General features: G+C 41.4%; 1 protein-coding gene across 2 annotated transcripts in view; it reads left to right on the top strand.

Annotated features, from left to right (window-relative positions):
• The window catches only part of LOC124596469 (26S proteasome non-ATPase regulatory subunit 1), a 357,823-nt gene continuing 340,683 nt past the window's right edge, over positions 1-17,140 (top strand). For both annotated transcript variants that reach the window (XM_047135609.1, XM_047135608.1), the window contains exons 1-3: positions 1-134; positions 369-486; positions 5,714-5,883. In XM_047135609.1, coding sequence (XP_046991565.1) covers positions 116-134; positions 369-486; positions 5,714-5,883 — 307 coding nt within the window. In that variant the 5' untranslated portion in view covers positions 1-115. The remainder of the gene's footprint in view (positions 135-368; positions 487-5,713; positions 5,884-17,140) is intronic.

The raw sequence follows: 17,140 nt of genomic DNA, 5'->3' as shown, positions 1-17,140 counted from the left end.
ATTGGTCAGCGCTTCAATTGTTATGTAGCAACTGTGTACTGTTTCAGCTGTACTGCTGTAATCCGTGCAAAGAGTTTGTGTTCGTTTGTAGGCGTGTAAACTGTAAGCAGCAGTAATGAATATAACATCAGCAGGTTTGTATAAGTTATTTATGCTGGAAGTAATCAAATATATGACATTTCATTTCATTCTGGCATAATATACGGCTAGTTTCATATTAGCAAGTAATAGTTCTAACGAAGTTGCAAGTCACGTAATGTCATGACGAGCTTCATTTGTAAACACGATGGGGCTTGTTGAAATACAACAGTACTCCATCGTTTTGGGTTGTATACTTATTATTTTTAAATTCTGATAATATTTTGCAGCGGGGATTATTTCCCTGTTAGACGAACCCATGCCGGAACTCAAGGTTTTCGCACTGAAAAAACTCGACTTAATCGTTGACGAATTTTGGCCAGAAATATCAGAAGCAATAGAGAAAATGTAAGTACTTTAATAAACATTTGCCGTGTTTTAGATATTTAAAATTGTAAACAGAAATGCATATCTGAAAATTTTCTTGAATTACTAGCTGTTGCTAAATTTTTCAGCATATTGATTAGGTGGCAAAATGTCGCAATCATTTAGAAAAATTGGTTAAATTAAATTAGAAAGTCGTAAATTACACATAAACAAAACATATTTTGTTACTAACAGTGCCGTTAATTTCGCAAATTGATTCATAGATGCCTTGTTTGTTGACTGTCAAACATACCCTACTAAAATAGCTTTCAAAATTGGCCTGCTGTTTTTTGCAGTATAGTGTAGGTAAGGGTTTTAATTAAGCTTTGCGATAGGTCAGGAACCAAAATCTGTCAATGTTATAATAGCTTCGGGAGGGATATCTTCAAACAGGCTGATACTTCTATGTCAGTATTTAAAAGAAAAATATTTAATACTTGTTTAAGTCATACGCCCTGAGTTGGCTTAATATTACAATACAGCTTGGAAGAACAATTTGTTGATATGACATATCCTGAATGCCAGTGTGGAGCTCATTGTGAATAGCATCATACTCCCACAACAAACTTCAGTATTTGTAGAGCCCCGATATTCTTTATTGTGGGCTCTTACGCCTCATTTGTCTTTGATCTTGCTTGTTGATGGGGTTTGACCCAAATTTTCCCTAATTCTTATTTGTATGTGTGATGTCAACAAACTACCCGTAGATGCTGTACTTTTGACACTAGATGATCTGTTATAGAAACTAGTTGTAAATTTAAAAAAAAAGTAGCCTGTTGTGATTCTAAGAAGTCATTCCTGAATCTATTGAACGCTGTAGACCACAGCCTTTAGAAAGCAAAATGGATGCAGTTGAGGACTGCAACTGTCTTACAGAAATTCCATTTCACACTTTTTTGCTTTGATTATTCATTAATCTCCAATAATAGTTTGCCATTACATGGTTAGGTGTAGCACTGTCATTCTTAGATATGCCTAATTGTGTTCATTTCTAATGTAGTGTTCGTGCCGAGTTTTCCAATTAGATTAGGTGGAAAAATTCTGTCTTCAGTTGCAAAAATTAGTAGGGTCGACAGAAGCACCCGATCCCACGCGTCGGCTTTGACCCGTGACGTAAGGATGTTGTGTGTGACGTCATGACGGTGCGGAGTTTGGTTTGAGTGTGGCTGTCTCCAGTTCTGTTTTATCTTATTTTATTTACTTTTCTGATCTGTTCATTCTATCTCATGAGATTTTTTTAAAATTTAAAAACGCTTATTACTTATTTTAATTATCTGTTTCCTCCAATTTCTGTTTTAGTTTATTATATTTATCTTTCTGATCCGTTCGTTCTATCCCGTGAGATTTTTTTTTTTTTTTTTTTAAAAAGACAAGAAACACTAATCAGCTACTGAAGCATCTTTATCGTCTATGGGTTGCTGGGGTTACGACCCCTGGGGGAGGTGGGTGGGGTATTCATGCATGGCTGTCTTCACTTACACGTTGTAGCTATGCAAGGCGTCTAAATTTGTTTATATTTAGTGTGCGCCCCCCCCCCCCCCCCCAAAACACCCCATTTCCCGCGCTTGTCCTGTTAGTGTCATTAGGCTTCTTGTGGAAAGTGTGTGTGTTTGTTTTTGTTTCCGCCATATTTGTGACGTCATGGGTCAAAGCAGACGGGCGGGATCGGACGCTTCTGTATTTCCAATTAGTACATTAAATTAGTAGTTGGTATATTATACACAAACAAAACATTTTTGTTACTGCTGGAAGTAGCCATTTTCACCATATCAAAGCAGGCAGGTAGATCACTCTCTTCTGTAATGCCAAAGTAGTTATACCTCCCGGAGCACCCTGTGTAGGTCAAATTTTGCCGTTTAATTTGTTAGTGGTGTTCTGGGTGGTATCTATTTGGTGAGCATTGTTTAGATATCACAACTAACATGCTCTGAATTTCCTTTCATGTGATGCTCTTTCCTTAAACTAGATATGTGTATTGGATATATTGGTACCAATTTGATTTGAAATCAACTTGTTATAATGTTTTGTAGTCTACTGATTGTTGCAACTGTATCAAAATTGAGTTTGTTAATGAATGATTAATTTCTTTGCTTGGGTCAACTAAACGTACTAATATCAGGTGGCAGATTCATCGCATTACATAACAGTTATGAGGCATGTGAGGTCATATATATATATATATATATAATGGAAGGAAACATTCCACGTGGGAAGAATTATATACAAAAACAAAGATGAGGTGCCCCATAATCACCCTTCAAAGTGGTGGTCAGATGTGCGAGATCGCGATTACGTGGTGAACTGCTCCCAACCAAATTGTTAAATAAGGTTTTGAGTGACAGCGGCAGAATGGGGACATATATTGTCATGGAGCAACACAATGCATGACTGAGCAATCCACACCTAATCTTTTGAATTACGCACTGAATTTTTCTCAATGTTTCACAGTATCGAACCCCACTGATGGTATCACCTCTGGGAAGGGACTCAACAAGCAGAATGCCCTGATGTCCTGTCTGTCACAGAACACAGCACGCTTGATTCTTTTGTGCAGACATAATTTTTTTTCTATTTTTTGGGAGGGGGGGGGGGGGGGGGTTGAGGGGTGGGGAGGGATCATGGAGTGCCTCTACTCTATCGGCTGTTGTTTCGATTCTGGAATGTCGTGGCAAACTCATGTTTAATCACCAGTCATGATTGTGTATAATAATTCATCTCGGTCATCCCCTCACCTGTTTCAGATTCATTGATGACATCTTTATTATGTGGATTGAAGGTGAGAATACCCTGTCCACATTCCACCAGAACCTCAACATCTTCTCCCCCATTTGCTTCACTTGGTCCTACTCAACCCAACAAGCCACCTTCCTAGATGTTGACCTCCACTTCAAAGATGGCTACATCAGTACCTCTGTCCATATCAAACCTGCTAACCACCAGCTATACCTTCACTTCAATAGTCGTTTACCTCCTCTCTGTATTTTTGTTGTATAGTTCCGACGTGGGCACTTATGACCCCAGTTGTTTTTTGCACCCTACAGCAAAACAAAACAAAAAAAATCCTCCAGTTCAACAGCTGCCACCCATTCCATATCAAGAGGTCCCTTATGTACAGTCTAGCCACCCGAGGTCGTCGCATCTGCAGTGGTGAGCAGTTCCTCTCGAAATGCACTGAGGGTCTCACTGAAGCCTTCGCTGGCCGTAATTGTCCTCCCAATCGTGTACAAAAACAAATCTCCCATGCCTTATCTTTCCAGTCTCCCACCACTTCCCAAAGTCCCACCGTCTGGCCACAGAGGAGCATTCTCCTTATAACTCAGTACCACCCAGGAGCAACTGAATTACATTCTCTGCCAGGGTTTCGATTACCTCTCATTGGGCCATGGAATGAGAAATGTCCAGGCCACTATCCTTCCCAGTCCTCCCACAGTAGTGTTCCACCATCTACCGAACCTACATAATATACTCGTCCATCCTGACACAATCCCTGCTTCCAATCCATTACCTCATGGCTCATACCTTTGTAATAGACCTAGATGCCAGACCTGTCCTATACATCCTCCCACCACCACCACCTACTCCAGTCCGGTCACCAACATCACCTATTCCATCAAAGGCAGGGCTACCTGTGGAACCAGTAATGTGGTCTACAAGATAAACTGCAGCTACTGTGCTGCATCCTGTGTAGGCAAGACAACCAACAAGCTGTCTGTCTGCATGAATGGCTACTGACAAACTGTGGCCAAAAAACAAATGGACCCCCCCCCCCCCTGTTGCTGAAAATGCTGCCAAATATGATATCCTTCATTTCAATGACTACTTCACAGCCTGCACCACCACACCCAGTCTTCTTATGTCTCTCCTTTTCCGTCCCCCCCCCCCCCTCCTCCTCCTTCCCACCTCTCCCCTGGCCACCATCTGACCTGCAGCACTTCACTGTCCGCCACCCCCACTGTACTATCCTGAACCAGTAATGTGGTCTACAAGATAAGCTGCAGCCACTGCACACACACACACACACACACACACACACACACACACACACACACACACACACACACAGATGGGAGTGACGACTGGGTGGGGGTAAGGAGGAGGCTGGGATGGGGAAGGATAGTACAGTGGGGATGGCGGACACACACACACACACACACACACACACACACACACGGGAGTGACGACTGGGTCTGGGTGGGGGTAAGGAGGAGGCTGGGATGGGGAAGGATAGTACAGTGGGGATGGTGGACAGTGAAGTGCTGACAAAGGCCTTAATGGCCGAAAACTTTAATTATGTGTGTGTTTGTTGTTCCGATCTGCAACTCAGCATCTCTGCTATATGGTGAGTAGCAACTTTTCTTCTCATAATATTATCACACCATCTGGTAAGAAATGTCAAAACACTGCGAAATTGCTGCATTTTCGGAACCCAACAGGATTACAATTTGCGGAAATTTAAGCAACTTGTGACAATGTCGTGCAAAACATTTTTTGAAATTTATGGAAACACATCAGAGCAGTTTTATTGTGAACCATCCATTTTCATGAATTTTCTCATTAACGTTCTCAAGCAAGTGTAAACACAACACATTCTGGCTGTAACGGTGTCAATTGAAAGACAATGAACCAGAGATAAGTGTGAATGTGCGAATCTGCGACACTATTGGTGTGGTGGCAATAGAATGAAATGGTACATATTTGTGGATAAACCTTGTATAAAGGTTGGTGCGCATTTTTTAGGGTGGGTTTTCTGAAGATTTATAATGCACATTTCATGTGCAGCATGGCAACTTCACATTTCCTGAACAATTGCAAGGGCTGGGAAGCTAACTACAGCAGCACAGGTATGATTTCTGTAGCTACAGCTTAGTCAACTTCATTTTGAGCCTCAGACAATTTTATTGATTGTTAGTGTTTTTCTCTTAAAGCCAGGGAGCAATTTGCATCAAAAAATACCCTCTGAATTACTGTCTATCAGATGTGACTGCAGTTGCTTCCATTTAATTTATCTTTAAACAGCACATTGCAGGATTCAGTACAGTGCTACTTTTCCTTGTGTAAAATCAAATTTGTAAATTTGGTGGTGGTCTCTAACAGCTTCCAAAAAAAAAAAAGAAGAAGAAGAAAAAAAAAACAAAGATTGTATATGGTATTTTTGTGATCTGTGTTCTTGTCAGAAATAAATATTAATGCATATTGTCATCCACTTTAGTGAAATTCTTCACGAGGACAGGGGCTTCAACCAACATGAGCTAGCAGCTCTGGTGGCAAGCAAGGTGTACTATCATCTGGGATCATTTGAAGACTCCTTGACATACGCCTTGGGAGCTGGAGACTTATTTGATGTTAATGGCCATAGTGAATACGTGGATACAACTATTGGTAAGACATTGCTTGTGTAACGGTGGCAGCCCACACATTTTTTCTTTTAAATGTCACTTGTAATTTCTCTTGCATTGTCAGTTGTTACGAAAAGTGTCTTTAAGAATTGGTTGGTGGTGTTGTAAATTTTTTTAGACTAAAGAGGAACTTAGCTAAGCAACACAAGTGTTGATAATGATAATGCAGCTACTGCAATGGCTTTGTCAAAACTTTCAAATGTGTGCAATACGCAGTTGTCTGTTGCGAGCTATCTGAAGTAACCAGTGCCACAAATTACGTGAAAATGGTGAAAGTACCATCAGTTTAAAAAATGTGGACTAAGGGCCACTTAAATTCAGAGGGAATTTCATGAGGATTGATGACTATTTATTACTGGATAAGTGTTTGCTAGTGTGATCACATGAGCATTTCATGCTTGCCACAGTTGAGATGGCCTACTGAGGTTTTGTGTTAAATCATTGTTGAAATGCTAGGCATCTCCTATTAATAGGACTGTAACATCTGGGATGATAACATGCATACATAGAAGCAAAGTGTCGATGTGTGGGTTGTTTGATCTATCTGGACCAGTAACACTTGGGGAAGGATGAGACTGACAAAGCTTAATCCAAAGGACATGTGGCAGTGTGATGCAACTGAACGAACTGGGATACGCCGGTATGCTTTAGAGGTGAAACTACAGTCTAAATTGTGGAATGGAGAGGACGGACAGCCAAAAGCCACCAAAAGCTATTAGAGCCCTCTTGGCTTTTGACTGTATTTTGTAATTTACTGGTTACGACCAGGAGAGGTGAGAGTGGTGAGACTCTGGACTCATCCTCGAGGGCAGCGGTTTTATCCTTGACTGACCATCTGGATTTCGATTTTCATAGATTCCATAAATCATTTAAGGCTGGGATGTTTCTTTGAAAGTGCGCTGTGAATATTCTAACCCCAATCTGACCTAGTGGACGGTGGTGATTGAGTGCAAGATTAGAACTGCTTCATGTAGTTCACTAGGGGCTTGGTTGAAACAATTTTTTTATTTTTTTAATGAGTTATTTACTATGTTTTTATCAAACGCATTAGTGCATCTTGATATTCTTGTAAACCAGATCCATAATAATGCTTTCAAAATTGACCAGCTGTTGTTTGCAATATGGTGTTGTAAAAAGTTTAATCAAAACCTAATAGTAGCCTAGGAACTAATTTGTCAGTATTACAATAGATGCAGGAGTGGATCTGGCGCGTACTGCTATATCAGTATTCAAAACAAAAATGTTTAAAACTTGTTTCAGTTTTAGGCCTTCAGATGGCATAGTATTACAGAGTGCATACACCCCAAGAAGTGTACATTTTTTTCATTGTGGAAAACCTCCAGAATTCCTAGAATTTTTTATTGGTTTAGTTTTCAGTTAAACGAGTGAATAATACCAAAATAAAACTTTAGTTGCAAAGAAAATGTGCCATTGGCAACAACAAAACACACCACACCCAAGTGTGTGCTGACACCGAAATGTGTGAAAGGCTTTAGGGTGAAGACTATGCAATGCAACAAATGGCTTTCGATGAGCATGATGTCATAACTATTCACATTTCTTACAGGTCAAGGGAAAATATTGTGAATGATGATTTTAGAAGTGTTACTTTCAAAGTAAATTTGCTTTAAGCAAATGAATTGCTAAGTGTGAAAGGGGGTGATTAATTTGTAAAATCACAGAGCATTTGACTCTCATTCAAAACTTGACACTTTTAGGAACAGCACTTCATTTATGCCATTATTTAGAATTTTACTGGCATATTTGTATTTGATATATCTTGAAGGGTAACACATGCTAAAATAGACCAGTATTGTGTGAGAAAGGTGAGCTTTTCTTTTAGCTATAAATCATTAACTTTTCCTATTTGTGTGTTCGTGCTATTTAGCGGTCGTGTTGCTATTAGCTGACTACGTCATGTGTCCTGTACTCTTAGTTTCTGCTGTCATTGGCTGACAGGATCATGTGATGTGAGCTGTGACTGCTTGACATAAGCACATCTCAGTTTTGATTGGAGTGCTTCAGAAGCTACTGCACTGTATTGGGCAGAATTCGTATTTATACTTTCGTAATACGAAAATGTGCTGTGTACCTGTTCGCTCATGTCGAAGATCTTTCCAAAACATGTTTTTTTTCTTCTTGGTTTCATTTCCTAAAGTGGCAGGAAGTTCTGCGCCGATGTATAAAACCTTCCCCATTGAAAGGACTGATAAGTTTTACAGATCTGAGGGAAAGTATATTGTCACTTAATATGGTAAAAGTGTACTTTCATGTGGAATGTAGTGTATTGTCACCTGGGAGAAACTGTGGTTTATTTGGGAATAATCTGGACATTTATTTCTTGTTCAGGTATATATCCTTTATTATAATACAGCTTGGTGGTTCATTGACATCACGTAGAATGAATGCTGACTCATAGCCCAGTGTATGGAGCATCATGTTTCCACTACAGGCTTCAGTATTTGCAGAGCCCCAGTACTCATTATTGTGGGCTCTTATCTCTCATTTCTGTCTCCGATTGTTTTATTTTGATTTTAGGGTGCAAAAACAACTAGGGTCATATGCACCTAAGTCAGGACCATAGAACATTAAGACAAAGACAGGAGTTAAACACGACTACACGTTAAGCTCAGTTGACAGGAGGAAAGACAGCTAAAAAACAGGGATGTGGAGAAAGATCTATAAAATATACCATAGAGAAACGGAAATCCTGAAATAAAGATTAAATTTCCTTTGCCATATTGTTACACCAGATAAAAAGAAAATGCGGTTAACAGCCATTGTGTCGTCGGCTAAAATGGCCGATAACTCAGACAGCAAACACAAATGAGCTTGTGAGTTGCTTAAAAAAAAAAGACATTCCACCAGGAAATGGCAGACCGTCAAAGGTTGAGGGCAATTAGCACAAAATTGTGGGGGAGCACCACTTAACAAATGGCAATGGCGAAAATGACCGTGCCCAGTATGCAACCTAGCTAAAATAATGTCCTCACAGCAAGAGGGCCAAGATGAGATTATCCAAGCCTCTAGCAGATGCCTAATTCTCTGGACCTAGTTCACATGAAGAGAGGACCAGTGATGATACCAAAGTGACACCTCCTGCTGACAGATGGCAACACAGAGATCATCGGAGGAAATGAAAGAACTAGTCAGCTGAGGTATGACAACTGCAGCCTTGGCAGCAGCATCAGCAGCCTCATTTCCCATCAGACCGATCAGGAACCTACATAAACATCATAGTGGCTCTATCAAGAGCGAACAAGTGACAGCTTTCCTGGACCCATTTGCACTAAGGGATGGACAGTGTACTGCACACAGAGGCTTTGAAGGGCACTGAGAGAGTCGGAGCAGATGACACAATTGAAAAGCCTGCGTCACCATATGTAGTGCATGGTCTAATACAAGGTGAAGAACTCTGCTGTAAATACTGAGCACTGTTCCAGAAGCAGATACCGGAAAATGTCGGTGCCAATGATGAAGGTACACCTGACACCACGGTCAGTCTGAGAGCCATCAATATACACAAAGATAATATTGCGAAGTTCTGTGTGCAAAGGTCGTGAAACATACAGCAGTAGAGTGAGGCTGGGGTTGTGTCCTTTGGAAGCAAATGAAGGACAAGGTGAACACAGTCCTCGCATGATGCTAAGGTGGTGAAGGGTTCACACCCACCGGGAAAGTGGCAGTTAGTGTGAAGTGAAGCTGCTGGAGTAAGAGCAGAAAGAGAACTCCAGGAGGTAACAGAGAAGACTGACGCACCCCTTGCTGAGGTCATCAAAGGAGGAGGCATAGCATGGGTGGCCACTCAAGGCAGACAAACGGCATGCATATCTGCTGAGGAGGAGATCATGGTGGTAGGGCAGCGGTAGTTCGGCAGCTTCTGCATACAGACTCTCAACCAGGCTAGTGTGAAAGGTGCCTGTGGCGAAACGGATGTCACAATGGTGGATAGTATTGAGACTATGTAAGATGGACGGATGTGCAGATCCATAAACGAAACGCCCGTCGTCTAGTTTCGAACGGACAAGGGACCGGTACAGATGGAGGAGGGTGGTTTGTTCGATCTGCTCTCCAGGAAGTACCACAGAGGACATGTAGAACATTAAGGGATTGCATACAGTGGGCCGCCATATAAGAATTATGGGAGGACCAAGAAAGTTTCTTATCGACCACTAGCCCAAGGAATTTTGTAGTTTCAACCAATGGAACAGCAATAGGCCTAAGGTGTAAAGACACCAGAAGAAACCAATTGTGCTGCTAGAAATTCAAACAAATGGTTTTGTCAATGGAAAAATGAAACCAATTGTCAATGCACCATGAGTAAAGATGATACAGACATCGCAGGAGACGCAGCTCAAGGAGGCATCTGTGAAGAATTGCAATGGATCACAAAATTGTCAATGAACAGGGAGCCAGAGATGACCGGCAGAAGACAAGTCATTGTAGGGTTAATGAGCGATACCAAAGAGGAAGATGCTCAGGACAGAACCATGAGGCACACTGTTTTGCTGCATAGAGGTGTCCAACAAGGCAGAACCACACATGCTTTGAAGACAAGGTGTTTTAAAAATTCTTGAAGGGAAATGGGGCATACGGCCATGAAAGCCCCATGTGTAGAGTACGGAGGATACCAATTCTCCATAAGGTGTCGTAAGCTTTCCCCAAATCAAAAAAACACGGCCATAGTCTGGGATTTCTGCAGGAAGCCATTCATGACATGGGTGGAGAAAGTGGCGAGACGGTCAACTGCAGAACAGCGCGCTTGAAATCCACAATGTGCAATGGTTTGTAAATTGTGAGACTTGAGTTACCATATCAACCGGGCATGAATCATAATTCCCATCACCTTGCAAACACAGCTGCTGAGAAAAATGGGCAGTAGTTAGAAGGAAAGTGTTTGTCCTTAGTGGATTTAGGTATGTGTATGACCGTGGCTTCACACTAGCATTTGGGAATTGTGCCCTCTGCCCAGTTGCTGTTGTATGTATAAAGCAGAAAGTGCTTGCCTGCAAGAGAAAGGTTCTGGAACATCTGAATGTGAACATTATCCAGCCTGGGGGTGGAGGATCAGGATGAAATGAGAGCACGCTCTAGCTCCCCCATAGTAAAGACAGCATTGTAGCACTCGAGATTCTAAGGAGATAAGAGTATCGCCCGAGCCTTCTCCACCTCGTTTCCAATGGAGGAAGGCAGGTGATAGTGGGAGGAGATGCAAAAAATGGTGGCCCAAGGTGTTGGAGGTAGCAGTAGGGTCTTGTATGACATCGTCTGCCACTGTCAGGCTGGAAATTGGGGAATGGACCTTCGTCCCAGAGAGCCATCAGAGGTTAGTGCACATGTAGGAAGAGGGAGTGAAACTATTAAAGGAACTAGTAAATGAAATCCAGCTAGCTTTTCTTTCTACCCAGAAAAACACGACACTGTGCACGCAACTGTTCACAACGAATATGCCTTGCCATCGTAGATGATGATTAAAAATGTGGAGAGAACGTCTGTATGTGCGAGTTGTGTTGCGGCATGCCTCAGTCTACCAAGAGAGTGAGACACAGTGCGGTAAAGAGGAAGTGTGAGGATTGAAACATTCTGTGGCGGTAAGGATAATGTTTGTAAGATATTCTACCTGGTCATCACAACTGTTGGAGAGAATGGATCACTGGTTGGCAAGCTGGCCAGTGCAGGAGGAGAGGTCCAAATGGTAATAGGTGTGTGTGGAGTGTAAGGCAGATAAGGTTCAGCTGATTGAGAAGGTCAGCCAGGAGGGCACCTCTTGGACAGTTCTGGGAGAACTCCAAAGGGGATGGTGTGCATTAGAGTGACCGAGCAGCAGAAAGGGCTGAGGGAGTTGCCAAATAAGCTGGAGTAAGTCTGCTATGATGACACCGAATGACAGAAGGATGCAAACGCTACAAAGAGAAAAGATCAAGTGAGGAAGGAAAATGCGGACTGAAACAGCTTGAAGCCAGGTAGTCAGGGAGATGGTTTGACTATGAACGTCATCCTGTATCAGCAGCATGACTCCACCATGAGAGGGAATGCCACCCTCAGGGAGGATGGGGGGAGGTCAAAGCAGACTAGGAAGAAATGAGAGCACTCAAAGCGGTCGTGAAGATGCAATTTTGTTTCCTGGGGCAGAAAACAAGTGGACGCCTGTGATTATAAGAGCAGTCCTCTTTGTTTGATCAAAGGCTGTGTATGTTCCATTGGAGGAGAGTCATGACGAGGAAAGGAGAGGAGGGAAAAAATGAAGGGGTGTCACCTCGGCAGCTGCTGAGTGCCACCCTTCGAAGACTCAGTGCTACAGGGTGCAAAGGCTGGAGGATCCTGCTCCTTGAGGTCTACAGAGGTGTTGGACCGTTTATCTTTGTTGGATTCCTTGGAGCTCTTCTGGTTGGCAGGGGAAGACTCAGATATTTGTTGCCTGGAGGTACATAGGAAGTCTTTGTGGGAACATTCCTGCTGTCCCCTTTGCCTCGCTCTGTGAGGCAAGATTTTGGTGGCTTGTTGCACAGATTGAGAAGGAGACGGGGATGCTATCATTACACTGGGCAATTTTACAACAGTGGTACTGAATTTGAGGTCGGATGTGTGCGTGGCCACGTCCTTCGTGGAGTGGGATGTAAGCAAGAACTGTACTGTAGGTGTCAGATAGTAAATGCAGGGCTTGTGATTAGTCAGCAACTTGCGAGCAACTGGGTAAGGCACTTTTTCCTTCACCCGGGTCTCCTGGACAGCCTGCACACACCGGACAATCTCGAGAGGTGGTGGCATGGTCACCTTTGCAGTTGATACAGGGGGGAGGAGGAGGTGAACAGTCGCCCTCGTGAGCATCTCTACCACAGGTTACACATTTGGCTGGGTATCAACAGAACATTAGTGTGTGATTGTAACGATGACACTGGTAGCAACGCATCAGGTTTGGAATGTACGGTCAGACTGTGATAACTTCAAACCAGCTTTGATTTTTGACAGAAGCACTACTTTATGAAAAGTGAGAAAGAGAGTGCATGTGGGCACTGAGGACACATCTACCTTTCTCATCACCCAATGAATTGCAATGACACCCTGATCAGAAAGGTATGTTTAGATTTCTCCCTTGGTCAGGCCATCGAACAGCCTAGTGTAAATAACACTACAGGTAGATTTCAGTGTTCAGTGGGCCTCAACACGAACAGAATAGCTGTGGAGAAGTGAAGTGGGAAGCATGCTTGAGAATCAGAAATAGTCTCCAAAATCAAAATGCCATTTGCGTAAACAAGAGCAGGATTTCACAGGGTGGGCAATTTACGTTTGTTAGACGTTGACTGTGGAGATGATGATCGGCTCATAGTGAGAAAATCCACCATGATTGCCAGCTTCTCCAATGGTGCATTCCTTTTAACTGGGTGCCCTCTTCAGAAGGGGATGCACCTCCCTTAGGTGACTGTTCGTGCCTCGGCTCACATCTCCTGAACACCTGCTAGAGGCACCAATCAGCTATTTGGGAAGGAAGCAGCTCAGGCAACCGCTCCTCCCTGGGCCTGGCATGTACCAGAAGGTATGTGCAAACCCCACCTGTTGACTTGGGGCTGGGAATTACATGTTACCCATTCACCTGTTACGCGTCAGACACGTGGGCTGGCCTTCAGAAAAAGGTAATTTTTAGTAATTTGAAGAAGTCACTCCTGAATCACTTGAGAGTTGTAAAATACTGCCTTTAGAAATCAAAACAGATTCAGTTGTGCGTTGCATCTATCTTACAAAATTTTCAACATTTCACACTTGTTTACTTTGATTATTTTTAATTTCCAATAGTAGTTTGCCATTACATGCTAAGATGTAACACAGTCATTCTTGGGCATTTCTAATTACATTCATTTCTAATGCAGTGTTTGTACAGCATTTTCCAGTTAGATGAGGTGAAAAATATTGTCTTCAGTTAGAAAAATTACATTAAGTTAATAGTTACTAAATTATACACAAACAAAACATTTTTGTTACTAAGATTGGCGATATGTTCACAACCTGATCCACCACTTTTACAAATACTATTTTACAAAGATATGTTGCAGCCTACAGTTGACAGACATTTAGTGTTGAATGTTGCAAAGGTGCCAACCTGTAATGGTTGTATGTAGGACATTATTTTGCAGAGTTTAATTATTCCAGTACACTTACTAGATTTTTGGACTGGAAATACGAAAGAACTGTAGTTCATCCAAAACATGTTTGTTAGGGTTCAGGTAGAAGCAGTGGGCTGTCAAAACGAGCAGATATACTTTTTTTTGAGCCCTGATCCACTGCTTCAGTTTCGTACTGTTACCATAGAGAATGGAGTATCCTGTTGTCTAAATGTTTTTCATGAGCATGTGTGTTCATATTTGCTGAGCCAGACCACTACAGTTTATTCTTGAGATTCCGGTTATTCGAAAACTCTCATATTTTCAATTATCTGAGCATGGAGAGGTTCTCACACACACACACACACACACACACACACACACAGGGCACCTACTGTGACATTTTGGTGTGTAAATTCTTTTTACACTGTTCCACAGGCCAAATAAGCTGGCAGCTTGAAATAAAAATGGAGAACAAGCAGTGAAACAATAGTTAAGAAACTTTACAGATTCAAAGAATGTGATGCCATATTGTGAAACTGATGAGAAAATAGATAGATATGGAAATACTCCCGATTCTTTGGCCTCACTGGAGCAAATAACAGGTTGTTGCTTGCCCTAGTGCAACCACAGCAGGTGGAGTATAGAGTGGCTGTGTGTGCTCATGTAGCTGTGTGTGCTCATGTATGCACACTGCAACCATATTTATTTGGGAATACCAGATACCAATGTAGGCAAGTCCACCTTAATTGAAAGAAGCTAGTAGCAACTTGTTTATATGCCATATTGTTTCGAATTTAGATGTGGCAGGCGTCATAATAGAATACATAAGGTTATTTGGTGTACCCCAAGAAGAATGACAAATGTTTTAGGAATGGTAAATGTTTTGGGATATGTCAGGAAAGATCATTCGAAGCAAAAAAGTCTTGGCTAAATGTGGGCATACTTTGAGAGCTATGACCACTTCTTCAGCAGAAGAGATGTTTCATAGTAGTGAAGACAAAAAAGTGCTCATAGCTCTTAAGATATGCAATTATTAACAAGAAATGGGTCGGTGTAATAAACTTCTGAAGTATATTGCATGTGTGAGTGTGCGTGGGGTTTTGTCACAATTGTGTTACAATAAAAAAGCTGCAGACTTTCGTTACAGTTCCTGTTAAGTACTGAGATAGTGGTAAATCCAGCTGAATTGCTTTGCCATCATATGTAGAGGTATTATTTCAGAACCTGCTAGCTGTTAATCTGTTAGGTAGAATAGTTGGTTGATGTCAAAATAGTACAAGTTAATGTAAACTCCTACCCAAGAAGATATTCAGAAAGTGTAAGCATTTAATAGACTGAGAAAACATCTGCATATAAATGTTGTTGTTGGTATTCCCTATTCTTAGCAATTGAATACAAATGAGAAATTCAATCTGTTTACTGTTTAAACTTTCTTATAACGACATTGGTTATGACAACTTGGCTAGAACATTGTGATTTGTGGTATGTCCGTATTCTTCGTAATAAACATACTTTTCATCCTTGCTTAATATGACAGATATATATGTGTATACCTCATATGTAACATCGCTTTATCTAATTTAGCAACAATATTTTCCAAGAATCAACGTACTGTAGAAGGAAATCTGTTGTAATAAGACTACTTAGCATATTGTTCTCTCTGCCATTCCATTGGCAATAGGTGTTGGATAGATTCCTCACCTGATTGTTATTCTAGGGCATTCATACTACAGTAGTGGTGACAGTCACAGAACTCGTCAACAGTACATGTGGTATTAGTTTCCATAACAATCTTCTATGAAGTGCACGCATTTTGAATCGCTTTATCTCATTTAGCAACAATATTTTCCAAGAATCAACGTACTGTAGAAGGAAATCTCTTGTAATAAGACTACTTAGCATATTGTTCTCTCTGCCATTCCATTGGCAATAGGTGTTGGATAGATTCCTCACCTGATTGTTATCCTAGGGCATTCATACTACAGTAGTGGTGACAGTCACAGAACTCGTCAACAGTACATGTGGTATTAGTTTCCATAACAATCTTCTATGAAGTGCGCGCATTTTGAATAGCATGGCAGTAAAAGAAAAAGTAAGTGATTAACTAAATCGAGAATGGAGCTAAAATGATTGAATTATGCCATCAGTTTGGCCTTATAAATTCCACAGTCCAAATGATTTGGAAGAACAAGAATAAAATTGTTACTGCATTTGAACAAAATGGATCTTAAATCAGGCAGTTATAAAAAGCTGAATGGGGTGATGTGAGAAGTACTGCTTAAGTGGTTTAAACAACAGGGAAACAACAATGTATCCATTAGTGGACCTCTCTTTATGGTGAAAATGGAAGAACTTACCAAGAAATTAAAATATGGGGAATTTATGTGCAGCAGTGGCTGGATTGACAGATTCAAGCAGTCACGGCATTACTTTTGGCAAAATGAGCAGTGAAGCCAACAGTGTGAATACTGAAAGAATCCAACAATGGCTCATTACCTTGTGGGCTTTGCTTCATGAAGGATATGCAGACTGTGACATCTTTAATGCAGATGCTACTGGCATTTTCTTTAAATTGGCACCTGACAAAACTCTAAAATTAAATGGTGAAAAATTTGTTGGTGGCAAGTTACCCAAAGACTGAATAACAGCTCTGGTTTATGTTAATGCAAGTGGAACTGAGAAGAAAAAATTGCTCGTGATAGGCAAGTAAAAAATCATAGCTGTTCTAAGCATGTAAAAAAACTACCGGTGTATTACAATGCTAACAAATTCCCGGATGACCTGCGAACTTTTTGAACTGTAATACGGCATTGGGATTGGGAACACAGAAGTCAGACATTGAAGATACTGGTTCTAATTGGCAACTGTCCACCACATCCTGCACTCTCTGGTCTGGAGAATATTATGTTTGTTTTTCTTCCTGCAAATACAAAAGCTTATTGCAGCCCATGGACCAAGGATTAATTAGTAGTCCGAAATGCCACTCTTGTAAGCTCATATTCCTGAAAATGATACTGTGCATTGAGAAAAAGTAGGGTTATTCTGTCACACTGAAGGATCTGGGCAGATACTTTACCAAAGCTTGTTGCTGGGTCATAGCCCAAACTATCAAGACCTCTGTCATGCAGGAATCACAAATGA

The sequence above is a fragment of the Schistocerca americana genome, chromosome 2 (assembly GCF_021461395.2).
Source record: "Schistocerca americana isolate TAMUIC-IGC-003095 chromosome 2, iqSchAmer2.1, whole genome shotgun sequence".
NCBI lineage: Eukaryota > Metazoa > Arthropoda > Insecta > Orthoptera > Acrididae > Schistocerca > Schistocerca americana.
This window is presented reverse-complemented; position numbering and strand designations above follow the sequence as displayed.